This window comes from Paramisgurnus dabryanus, chromosome 5, assembly GCF_030506205.2.
Source record: "Paramisgurnus dabryanus chromosome 5, PD_genome_1.1, whole genome shotgun sequence".
Taxonomy (NCBI): Eukaryota; Metazoa; Chordata; class Actinopteri; order Cypriniformes; family Cobitidae; genus Paramisgurnus; species Paramisgurnus dabryanus.
Window position 1 is genome coordinate 26,140,110 of NC_133341.1, and position 13,387 is coordinate 26,153,496.

The following is a 13,387-nucleotide window of genomic DNA, read 5'->3' on the forward strand; positions in this document are numbered from 1 at the left end:
ATATACACATTCAGACGCACTTACCCCTGGAGGCGTCCCCAAAGTGTCACCCCAGTGACGCAGCGCGAGTTCCCTCGAAAGGGAACTGTAACAATGTATCTTAAAGGGTAACACAATGTAACCTTGCTCTCACTTAAAATGTGTCCCCATATTCAGTCCTTGAATTTGAGGGTGTTGGACCTGGAAGGTCCTTGACAGGTCCTTGAATTTGAAGTTAACTAAGGTGTGGGAACCCTGCTAACAGAATGACGAGGATTAATTCAGATTTTAGAGATATTTGAAAAGGCGCGGCAGCTTTCCTGCGAGCAGACACGCCCCCATTGTTTGAGACAAAGAAACCTGATTTTATTAACTTGCAGTTTTTTTATCATTCAGATTTGTCTGGATGGTTTTTAACACATTTTTGTGTGGTGTGACAAACTGAGAACACATTTAATGTCTGACTTTACACAGAATTTAAAGAGTCATCCGGTTCAAAGATTTCTGGTTATTTTATTCACTTTTTTATTATCAGCTGACATGGCCTCATTATAAAGTAAAGTGTATCAAATTCACACTTAAAAATCTAGCCGGAAGTAACATGTCATCTGGGTCCTTTTCCCTACTGTTTTTTCGTATACTCTGAATTCAGACATACTCGCATCACATACTGATTTTGCATTTATATAGTATGGAAGTAGGCGGACGACACAGTAATTCAGATGCAGCACATGTCTATTAGTTCTGAAGCCATGGCAGTCATTCACATTCAGAAAATGTTGTGTGTGTTTATGTATGTATGTAGGTTGTGTGAGAGAAAGATTGTCTTTAGAAGACACAATATTGAAGTGGATCGCACAAATCTTTGATATAACCCAAACATACAAAAAAGGCACACGCTTCCTCACTACGCCTGTTTCTTATTTATTTTCCTCTTGTTTTTTTATGTCTCTTTCTCTATCCTCTCCCTCTAATGTTTTTGTTTGTTGTTGTTGTTGTTGACGGTTGTGTCTCATGTCTAAATGTTTCTGTTTCTTCACTTTCATCACTTTCATCATTCAATTCCCCTCTTCTCTCCCTCCTCACAAATGTCACTCTTCCCTCTCCTCATGTTTCGTTTCAACCACCTCTCCATCTTTTCTTTCATCACCTCTGTCCTGTTCAATCCATCAATCGTGATGTCATTCTACACATCCTCACACCCCTCCCCTCGCCTCTCACCCCCATTTTCTTTCTTTCGTTTTGTCTTCACAGTCACTGTATCCATCAGATTCTAGACAGTGTCCATCATATTCACCAACATGATATAGTGCACAGGGACCTGAAGGTCAGTATGTAGCACACACACTGCTTGTGTATCGCTTGTCTGTATGCCTCTGCTTGCACCTGTCTGTGGCTTAAGCCTGTCTGTGTGTTTTTCTATGTATGGCATCATGGGCTTCCCTTAATCCATTGACTACTTTCCCGAACTTCCCAAATCCTTACTTCCTATGCCTGATCTTTAGATTGAAGCTCCTCAATTCAGATGGTTTTGACACTCGAGGTCTCACATACATTTTTTGCCTGTAACCTTAGTTTTACAATTTTTAAGTTTTTATTTGAGTTTTACTATTGATTAATTTTACGTATTATGTTTGAACTAAAGTAGTTTGTTTTAAGATACTGGTAAATCTTGTTTGGCTGTTGCTCTGTCCCATGTGTTTAGTGTTCTTCTGACTGGTACAACAAAACAGTTGACAAATTAATATTTTTTTGGGGGGGGGGGGGGGGGGGGTTGGCAGAGAGTAAAAAAATGGCATTTAAAAAAAGAGTTAAATTTGGTATGAATTAATATTTAACAAATTTGTTTAAACAATCATATATATACTGTATATACACAAGTATATTTAAAATTTTATTAATAAGCACACATTGCTGTTATTATGGTTCTTGCTTAAAATGATTGTTTGTTTCTGAGAAAAATCATATGAAAAATCACATATGGATGATAAATATTTCTCTAAAAAATATAAAAGTCAAATTGTTTTAGATTAACTAAAATACCACAATAACAATGATAGCGATACAATGCATTTTTTTAGCATAAATTTAGAATTAATACAATGTTAATTTTTGTTATCCGTTTGTGTGGACGCTAATATAGTTACATTTTTGTTATAGTGAGCATCGTAGTCTGAACGCCTCTTATAACCTTATACATTTCAAACTGTTTCTTTGTTTACCATCAGCCTCTCTGCTAAAAGGAATAGGTCGCCAAAAAATGAAAATTACCCCATGATTTACTCACCCTCAAGCCATCCGAGACACATGTCCAAGCTTTTAAACCTTTAGAAATGGGGTCTACATCCTTCAGGCCCAAAGAATATGCATCCATCCTTCACAAAAGTAATCCAAACGGCTCCAGGGGATAAATACAGGCCTTCTGAGGGTAATTAATGCGAGTTTGTAAGAGAAATATCCATATTTAAAACTTTTAACAAAAATGACTTACAATGCCATTTTGTACTCCTCTTACATTTACATTTACATTTAGTCATTTAGCAGACGCTTTTGTCCAAAGCGACTTACAAGTGAGGTAAACAATAGAAGCAATTATGGCAACATAAGACAGCAATACATAAGTGCACTGGAAATAGTCTCATCAAGTCCAACACAATATACATAGCCAAGGGTATGTTAGTAGTTTTTTTTTTTTTTTTTTTTTTTTTTTTTTTTTTTAGATAAAGAGGAAGGTAGATAGAGAAAGAGATAAAGAGAAGGGTAACTAAATAAAGATAGTAGATCTGTAATTAGGAAGTTAGGTAATGGTGGAAGAGATGGGTTTTTAGCCGAGTCTTAAAGACAGCTACAGTGTCAGCTGATCGTGTCACGACCGGCAGATCATTCCACAGTTGTGGGACAGTTCCTGAGAAGGTACGCGTTAGTGTTTTCTTCCCTTTTTGAGATGGTACCACAAGTCGTCGCTCGGTGGCAGAGCGCAGTGATCGAGAGGGTACATAAGGCTCTATAAGCAAGCGAAGGTAAGGGGGTGCTGACCCAGTGGTGGTTTTAAAGGCCAGGAGCAGAGCCTTAAATTTGATGCGGGCTGCTATAGGGAGCCAGTGTAACTTGACAAAGAGAGGAGTGACGTGCGCCCTCTTTGGCTCATTGAAGACCACTCTTGCCGCTGCGTTCTGAATCATCTGTAAGGGTTTGGTCGTGCAGGCTGGAAGTCCTGCCAGTAGCGCATTGCAGTAGTCCAGCCTGGACAGGACAAGAGCTTGGACCAGGACCTGCGTAGCATGCTCATCTAGGAAAGGTCTAATTTTCCTAATATTGTAGAGGATGAATCTACAAGAGCGAGCGGTGCTGGCAACATGCTCCGTGAAGCTAAGCCGATCATCAATGACCACTCCCAGGTTTTTGGCCGTCTTGGAAGGCGTGATGGTCGAGGAACCTAGCTGAATGGAAAAGTTGTGCTGAATCTTTGGTTCGGATGATATGACAAGCAGTTCTGTCTTCGCAAGGTTAAGCTGGAGATGGTGATCCTTCATCCAGAGTGAGATGTCCCTCAGGCATGCCGAGATGCGGGCAGAAACCGTAGGATCATCAGGGTGGAACGACAAGTGGAGTTGAGTGTCGTCTGCATAGCAGTGGTAGGAAAGGCCATGTTTCCGAATGACAGAGCCCAGGGATGTCATGTATATCGAAAAGAGCAGCGGTCCAAGCACAGAGCCTTGAGGGACCCCGGTATCTAGACGTTGGGGTTCGGAGACGTCACCTCTCCAGGATACCCGAAATGACCTATCTGAGAGGTACGACTTGAACCATAAAAGCGCTGTGTCAGTGACACCCATAGACATGAGAGTCGACAGGAGGATGCGGTGATTGACGGTGTCAAAAGCTGCAGATAGATCCAGTAAGATCAGCACAGATGATTTGGAGGCTGCCCTTGCCTGCCTTAGGGCCTCAATGACTGATAGCAGCGCAGTCTCAGTGGAGTGACCACTTTTGAATCCAGACTGATTGCTATCCAGGAGGTTATTTTGTGTGAAGAAAGTGGAGAGCTGGTTGAACACAATGCGTTCAAGAGTCTTGGAAATTAAGGGAAGAAGAGAAACGGGTCTGTAGTTCTCTAGCATAGCAGGATTGAGAGTGGGTTTCTTCAGCAACGGGGTTATCCGGGCCTCTTTAAATGCTACAGGGAAGGTGCCAGTGGAAAGGGATGAATTGATAATGTGAGTGAGAGCAGGGATAACAGACGGAGAGATGGCCTGGAGGAGATGGGTGGGTATGGGATCTAGCGGGCAGGTAGTCGGATGATTAGAAGCCAAGACCTTGGAAACATCTGCTTCGGATAGGAGAGAGAAGGAGGGAAGGGAGCATGTCTCAGGGATTTGAGAATGCGCAAGAAGCGGCGGCTCGGAGAACTGACTGCTAATAGTTTTCGTTTTCTTCACAAAGAAGGAAGCAAAATCATCAGCCGTTAGGTCGGATGAAGGTGGAGGGGCAGGGGGACAAAGAAGGGTAAAGAAGGTCTTGAAGAGAGTGTGAGAGTCAGGTGAGTTGTTAATCTTTGAATGGTAGTATAGGGTCTTTGCAGAGGAGACATCCTTGGAGAAGGAGGCAAGAAGAGACTGATAGAGGCAGAGATCAGAAGGATCATTCGATCATTCTCTCTCTTCATTCACTAGAGAGTTTTAGGGAGCGTGCACACCAAAGCTTTTAAACTCGGCTGAAACGCCCGGCAAAAGCCAACTGCCAGCTTTTTTCAGCCGACTGTCAGTTTCAGCCGAGCGCTTTGGTTGCTGTAATAATGCTTTGTTTATCAGTCTTTGTACCATGTGCCGGTTGGTTGTTGTGATATTTGTCCCACCCTTCCTCCACTGTGATTGGACGGCTGTGTGAGAGAACTGACATTGACGAGCTGAGCTTTGCACTCAAAGTTAAATATTTTTTAACTTTCAGCACTCAGCACCAAGAACGGCGGGTTTTAGGGGGCATGCACACCAACGGTTTTATGCCTGTGTTTTCAAAACAGCCAGCAGCTGGTTGATTTTTTCCATGCTGTAAGCCGGCGCTGAGCACAGAGTGTTGAAAGCGATTCAACTTTGGGTGGAAAGCTCCGCTCGTCAATGTCAGTTCTCACACGGCCGTCCAGTCACAGTGGAGGAAGGGCGGGACAAATATTGCAACAATCAACTCTCGGCTCTGAGCGCGGAAAAACGGTTGAGCGCCGGTTTTCAGCACGGAAGAAAACCGCTAGCTGCTGGCTTATTTGAAAACCACCAAGCTTCCATTACACAGGCGTTAAAGCGTTGGTGTGCACGCCCCCTTAGGGGCCAGTCACACCAAAAGCGTTTATGGCAGTTGCAGGCGCCTTATTTGAATGATATTCTATGGACAGGGAGCGTTTGCGCGCTGTTTATGCACGTTGAGCGCCTTGCGGTTTTTGCCACCGGCCGCAGCACGCCTTTGAAGGAGAGCTGAGAGCGGAGAAGCGCCCGACGTCATTCGCGTCTTTCCATTGTCCAATCGAATGAAGGGAGAGGCGGGCCTTACGTTGTGGTGAGGGAAGTTTACAGTTGCTTTGAAGAACCGGACTACACTCGCTCACTTCTCCTGCGTGTTTGTGCATCTCTCATCCTCAAACAAGGTCAGAGCAAGCGCCCTCTTTTTAAAGTTTCTGCTAATATGACAGTTAACAGCAAAAGAGCGTTCACGCTTCAATATTTGATTGACAAGACAGCTTACTCGGTGGTTGCTTAGCAATATAAAAAGCCGCGTCGCACTGATCTTTTTTTAAAAAAGGCAGTGGGTTGCGCCTTGCGTTTGCAAGCGTTTAAAGCGCTTTTGGTGTGACTGGCCCCTTAGCGGAGAAAAAAGCCAGCTGCTGGCTTTTTTTTTTAAAAACATCGCATTTCCATTGGAAACAATTGAAAGCATACGCCGGCGTAAAAGTACGATACCTTAGCATAGTGAATACACGTTGCCATAGGTATGCTGCATAGTGATGTAGTGGCGTATTGACGAACGCGGGGCGGAGGCACAGAGCAGAGAGTAAAACAACTGGATTTAAGGATTTTAATATAAGACAAGATGATATTGAGTTATCCCTATATGTAGCTAGGTTTTTGCGAGAGTCTGTTCTAATCGGATCTCACGCTACGTTACTACCTGGTAAGTGCGTGTTGGATTTTACCAGAAGCTAGTTATCATAGTTTATAACATATAGTTTAAATATGGATATTTAATCCCAATCACTATCACATCGATTACCCTCAGAAGGCCTGTATTTATCACTCTTGAGCCGTTTGGATTACTTTTGTGAAGGATGGATGATCATTCTTTGGGCTTGAGCGAAGGGGACCCCGTATCTAACTGTTATAAAGCTTGGAAGAGCTTTCTAAAATAACTGAAACATGTTTGTCTGAAAGATGATGGACATGTATATCTCGAATGCATGGCTTGAGGGTGAGTAAATCATGGTATTTTTCATTTTTGGACGAGCTAGCGCTTTGAGTAAGGGCCTTTTGAAATGATGAATAAAATGTGACTATCAAACCCTACAACACTGTCACAGATGCGCTCAGGGCTACAGAATATATTGAAAAGATGACTAGTGACAGCTGCATGCCAAAGGGAAACGATGGCAAAGAAATGGGTTAATATTAATATCATAGACCTCTGGACTGCACTGACCTTTGCTGCTAGCTTGTGATAACTTCCTCACAAGTCTGTACATAGGAGATTTATAACAACTTGTTTTTTATCTCTTTTTATTGCCTCTGTCACAGTAATGTCAGTTCTTGTTGGATAAACAAACAGAGTAAAGTGGCCAACCTTTTTCCTTAAAATGGTACAGTGCAGGTTCTTAGCATTTTTGAAATAGTTTTATGAAATTGAAATTGCTAAGAGTGGAAATGGAGCCTAAGACAAATACTGCAATATTTAGTGCTGTCAGTCTAAATCAGGATAAGTTTACGCAAGTCAGCACTGAGAGATAGGAAAACCGTTTTAGACATACAGTACAAGTTTTCCACCAGTGTTTCATAAAGAGATGAAGTAGTGATATTTCTAAACATCTTACCCCATGCACATAAACACACACAAATGCATACTGGCATCCATATGAACACTCACATATGCTATAAAGTGACCCTGCCTGTAAAAACAGGCTAAATCTACCTTATAAAGGGATAGTTCACCTGTCGTTTACATCCTGTACACATTTCTTTGTTCTGATGAACACAAAGGAAGTTGTTTTAAGGAATGTTTGTAACAAAATCGATTATGAGCCCCATCCCTCATGAACAGTGAAATTAATGCTTGAAATCAAACTTTGATGCCTCTTAATCTTTAGGCTATGATTTCAATTTTTACATGCTTTTACTTAGTCAGTATTAAATATATTAATATACTTTATATTTTGTAGGATGATTTTATGTAGAAAAAGGTAAATCACAAAAAATGCTTTTCATAGGCAGGGTCTTTAATACATACACACTCACTCACATAAACACACTTGTATACATGCACACACACTATAAATAGGGGAGAGCTGGGCACAACCTAACGCTTTTTGGTTTTGGCTCAATCATTAAAAAAATATTTGAGTTTGATTAATTATATTTTTATACAAGCAACACACACATCTCTGCTACAAATGAACATTTGAAGTTTGTTTCTAGTACTTACCATTCTTGGACAATAACACCAAACGTGACAGAATTGCAAACATTACAACTTACCCCATAGGTGGGGTTCATTGTAACAGACAGGGGGTTAGTTGTAACACTTGCTAAAAATTAAGTTTGCACGCAAATATTTCAATACTATTTTGTCTGTATAGTTGAAGTGGATATTGTTTATATATCTGTTTATAATAGACAGGTATCCACACTGTATTCATTCATCCAGCCCTTTTCTAACAATACTTCAATTATAAATGGATTCAAATGTCTAAATATGTGAGAAAAAGCAGCACAATTATGACATACATGTTTTATATGTGACCCAGTCTTTAATCACCATACTACTGTTTAAAAATCAAATTCTGAGATAATGAGCATCAAAGTCTGATTTTAGCCATTCATTTCATTATGATTTCAATCTTTGACGTGACCTTATTCAATCAATACTAAAGATATGAACAAAAATAAATTTGACACACGATTTTTGATAAGACAGGCACATTTATTTTGTTGGCAGCCAGCAATCATTCATGTGTAGCCATTTAAAACAACAGCAAGAATTACACTAACGTTAGCTGTTTTCATATAGTAAGTGCTGAGGGGTTAGTTGTTACACAGTGTTACAATTAACCCCGCTGTTTCAAAATATTTTCAAGCCCACCAAAAAAGCTGCTAAGAGCTGCAGACATGTTTCAAAACGATGCTTTGTTTTAGTCAACAAGACACTGATTAATATGACATAGCATTGGTTTTGGTATCTTACACACCCAACTTAAAAAACCGAAAAAAAAAATACATATGCTGAAAAAATGTACTTACATGCCACCAAAACACTCATTCATCAATAACTCTCTGGAAAAACATTATACATTTGCAATAATTTGAGGGAGATCGTCTTTTGGCAGTGTGAAAAAAATACTGGAAAAACAAAAGGCTAAACCTTGTGCAACAATGTAAACAGTCCATGTTACAACTAACCCCGCATTAGTTTTTGCCCCCCCCCACACACACCCCTATATATCTATATGTTAGTACTTGCTATATTTTTATGAGGTCATTTCATAGACATTCATTAAATATAGACGTAGATCAGACTAATGATATCTTCTATCCCCTAAACCTAAGCATCACAGAAACATGCATGTCATTAGATTTAATAAAAAAATGGTGTTTCAGTAAAACATCCTGACAACATTTGGCGCTCAGAAATATGGCTAACATACATACATACATATACACGCCTACCCCTTCTCTTGCAGACCAGCCATGATCAGCAGCTGATAGTGGGGGAGGTGTAAAGAGAGACACACACTGTCATAAATCCTCAAATGTTTAGGAATATATAAATATCCTTATTACGTTATACATATATATAGTCCAAAGCAGAGTAAACACACAGATTCACTCCCAGCAGCGGGTTTATTCAATATCGTGAGTTAAACACGTTCAGGCACAAATTGCGACTTTTAATGGGAGACATTTAGAAAGCAAATGTGGCACTTTAATTTACAGCCCTGAACTTTACTGCCATACCAGATCTTTACACACATGCCATTAAACTCATGCGCAGCACGTGAATAATAATAATAATCGCAGCTATAACTTTATTTTTGCGCCACTGTCCTTGGCTGTAGTGCTGCTCAGAGTTCTTTATTGAAAAATCTTGCATACATTTCCATAGATTTTTACAATGAATTGAGAAGGGAATACTCTAAATAAAGTTAAATTAATCAAGTTTTAGTCAAATGATTATTTAAAACTATATCAATTATAACTAATAAAATGATTTGGATTTTTAAGATTATTATTTTTACTTAGTGTGCAGCGTTTAAAGATTTATAACACGATTTACAAAAATCACATACAGTAAATTTACTGCTCTCTCCTTTTAGCAAATGATGCCCGTCGGTCACTGTTAGCTCCCCGTGTGCATCCAGCACATAACGCTTTCTCAATACTGAATGATTGGTAACATTTTACTTGAAAGGTGTTCATAAGACTGACATGACATCTTCATAATCATGACATGACACATGTCATGAACATGAAGGAGATTTTATGCGCATTTATGACAACTGTCATTAAGTGTCATTTGTTCAATTATGATATTGTTTGAGATGTCTTTGTTATGACAGCTTGACATAAACCAATACATCATAACTTGTCATAAATCTGTCATAAACATGACATAGTAGAATAATTATCAAACTTAAGATACTACCTAGCTTTATGGGTTAACATTACATTAAACTGCCATTTAAATGTCATTAAGTGTTAATACTATGTCAAATAATTTTAAATACCTTTACAAAATTTCACAGACATACAAAAACTGACAACTAACAAAACTCACAGAGGGTTCAAAAACTAACAAAACATTTAATTGATTGAATTAATTAATTTAATGTAATTAACTGTTTTCCAGTGATATGGACCCAACGCTGCATGGCTTGACGCATTATTGTACTGTATTCATTTAATTTTAGGTGAATTGGTCTCCAAATGCAATAAAATATCATTTTATAAATTTTTATTATTATTATTATTAAATGATTGATTTTATTTTTTAAACACATGGAGGAAACTTAAAAAAAAACAATATGAACTGAAGAATATTTATTATGTTTTTATAAAACTATTTGACAGAGTATTAACACTTATTGACATTTTAATGACAAATTATATTTGTACCACTGTAGTTGAGGTCAAGAAAAATATTTATGTCGCCGTTATAAAACTATATGACAGAGTATTAACACTTAATTACAAATTCTATTTGTATCACTGGTAAAAAGTGGTCAGTTATGTGGTCTTGGTAATGTAGAGTTGTCATGACAAGTTATGATGGCTTGGTTAATGTCAAGTTGTCATAACAAAAACATCTCTAACGACATCATCTTTGCATTAAAAATGTCATAATTGAATGAATGACGCTTAATGACAGTTATCATAAACGTCCATAAAATCTCCTTCATGTTCATGGCACATGTCATGTCATGATTATGAAGGTGTTATGTCAGTCTTATGAACACCCCTTCAAGTAAACTGTTACCGAAAAATGTATCTCTAGGGACGTGCCTCTTTTTGAAAACGATTTAAATATTGTTTTACAACCACCTGACTTCTGTGACCTCATTGTATTATCACTTACGTGTCAGATCTGGTCCGAGGCTGTTAAATGCCTTGAGGTTTCGCCTCTGCGTAGGGCTGTACCCGTGCATGGCAACATGTGGGGGTGTCCTGACAGCCGGTTCACATGCGTGTGCACACATGTTGCTCCCATCCTATGCTGCAATTACACACTCCCTTAACAATGTATCTATCAATAACAATACTACTTTTAAGCACTTTTACTTTGAATTGTGACCACAACACTGTTATCTACTTTATAGTAAACCACTGCATTGTATAGTCAGTACCTGTGGTAATTGTAGTGGACAGAGCCTACATTATGTAGACAAGAGTATATAAAAACAACAAATCTAGAGCTCTCAATAGGCACAATGCATTGCCTCCTTACCAAGTACTTCATAGATTAGTTTGTCATTTCCAATTTTGGATCTAACTTAATATAAACCTTTACCTATGTGGAAATAAGAACTTTATAGTTTACTTACTGCTGATGTTGTTTTGGGTGTCTTGTGTTTTGCTAATATTCGGAGGCAAGGCTTGAGTCTAGAGAGATGCCCTGTCCTTTCCCTATTTAAGTATCCCCCCCCCCCTAAAAACCCAATCCCTGGCTTGTGCACGGGACTGTAGCGCTGCTCAGACTAACCTGCGCCCCCTGCTGTTTGCATGCAGTCACTGCATCCAGCAGATCCTGGAGGCGGTGCTTCATTGCCATCAAATGGGTGTGGTTCACCGAGACCTGAAGGTAAGTGACAGGTGTCACTGTTCCTCAAATGTCTGAACACGTGTGTTCATATAAAGTATGAAGTACATTTGAATCTGTGTCTATCACTGTGTGGATTTAACACTGATTGTAATAACACCTTTATATTTGAGCAAAAATTGTGACCAAAATGACACTGTAGGAATGCATTGGAGGTCAGTAAAGTTTCGCACAGTGATAGCGCATGATGTATGTTTGTGTGTGTTACTTAGTTTGGCCAAATACAGGTGATAAAATCACTTTTTAATGAATATTCAGGTAAGACTACACCAATTGGGCTGAAGTAAAGAGAAACTTTACTTTGTCATAAAGGAATTTGCCGCAGTCTGTGACAACAGTGGATCTATGTGGCTAATTTTAATAGTTGTCATGGTTGCACAAAATGTCTTTCTTGAAGACAACCAAGAATGCTTTAACTAAGTAAGGTGATAAATAAGAAACGTGGTAGACCAAATGTGCCAAAGCCCCTCTTATCACCTGACTTATATTTTAAGTGAATTAACCATAAATTCCTTCAAAGGCAAATTTGCCAGTCATTGTAGACATCAGGTTCCCAGTCCAAGAATCACGACCAGGTTTGTGCGCACTGCAATGCCATTTCGCTGCTCCTATCTAGTCAACTGTCGACTCCATCTTTCGACATTTTTAGGAAAAGAAGGGAAGTACAAATAATATTCATAACCTCTCAAGTAAATCACGTACAGAATCGATTCGAAGGATTTCCAGAATTTATATTCTTTTAAGATCGATTTAAATCTATGAATCAATATTTTCCCCCAGCCCTAATACTTTGCAGCTATATTAGTGTTTCCAAATGGCCAAACCTCAGTATGAAGATATTTTCAGATGACTCTTTTTACAGTGTATAAAATGAAGCGCCTCAGCTGTGCAACTGTGTTATGTCAGTAGTAGGTGTCATAAAAGCTCTCATGCCTTCTGTACAAACATGTTATCGGTGCTTTGCATTGTGTTCGGTGAAGATGGTGATGCTTAAAAACTGCATGCAGCATGTTTGTAGAGAGTGGTCTCCTGTCCGTTTGTTTTGTGAATGCATGTACTGTGATTTGGTTATGTCTTGTACAGTATATCTTTAATGTGATTACATAAATGCACATGTATCTGCAGAATCTTTTCTCTACTCTTAAAAAAGTTCAATCAAATCAAGGTTGTTAATTAATTAAATGGGTGACAGCAGACGTGCGTATTGACTTTCCTATAAAACATCAAGAAAGCGGTTTCCAAGACAGGGTTTAAATTAATCCAGGAGTAGACCTTAGTTATATTAGGAAATTTAAGTCGTTTTTGCAAACATACCTTACAAAAAACATAACTGGTGTGCAAAACAATGCCACTGATATATTTTAAGATATTTCGGTTAGGACAACTCAAACAAGCATTTTAGTCTTGGAGTCTAGATGTATGAATGTACACGGAAAAGTGTACTGTATGTCCTCCACGTTTTTGACCATTTTCAAAAACATATTAATATGAGATCATAAATGCAGAATAAATGATTTTAATTTTTTATCATTATGCATAAAGAAAGTACAATATGTACAGGTTCAAAACAGTATATTTTTGTACTCCGTGTACTTGTGCAAAAATGATAAAATCCTGTTCATATTGTACTCTGGCAGTACCAGTGTTCTGGTTTCACGCTGTCAGTGTCTGCCCACATCGCAGTGCCCTTTTGAATGGATGTCTGTGGCACACGCTCCTCCGCAGTAGGATACTGAGTGGGCATGAGAGGAATGCCACTGCAGAAAGAGACCCAGATCCTGCACACGCTCACACATACAAATACTCTTCTGATACAACTGCTGCACGAAAGCTTGAAGATGTA

General features: G+C 39.0%; 1 protein-coding gene across 50 annotated transcripts in view; it reads left to right on the forward strand.

Moving 5' to 3' along the window:
- camk2b1 (calcium/calmodulin-dependent protein kinase (CaM kinase) II beta 1) overlaps positions 1-13,387 on the forward strand; it is an 87,014-nt gene that overhangs the window by 27,603 nt on the left and 46,024 nt on the right. For 30 of the 50 annotated variants that reach the window (XM_065250639.2, XM_065250648.2, XM_065250655.2 and 27 more), the window contains exon 6: positions 1,234-1,306. In XM_065250639.2, coding sequence (XP_065106711.2) covers positions 1,234-1,306 — 73 coding nt within the window. Of the gene's footprint in view, positions 1-1,233; positions 1,307-11,453; positions 11,527-13,387 lie in introns of all 50 variants that reach the window. The other 20 variants (XM_065250640.2, XM_065250644.2, XM_065250642.2 and 17 more) reach the window with 2 other exon arrangements.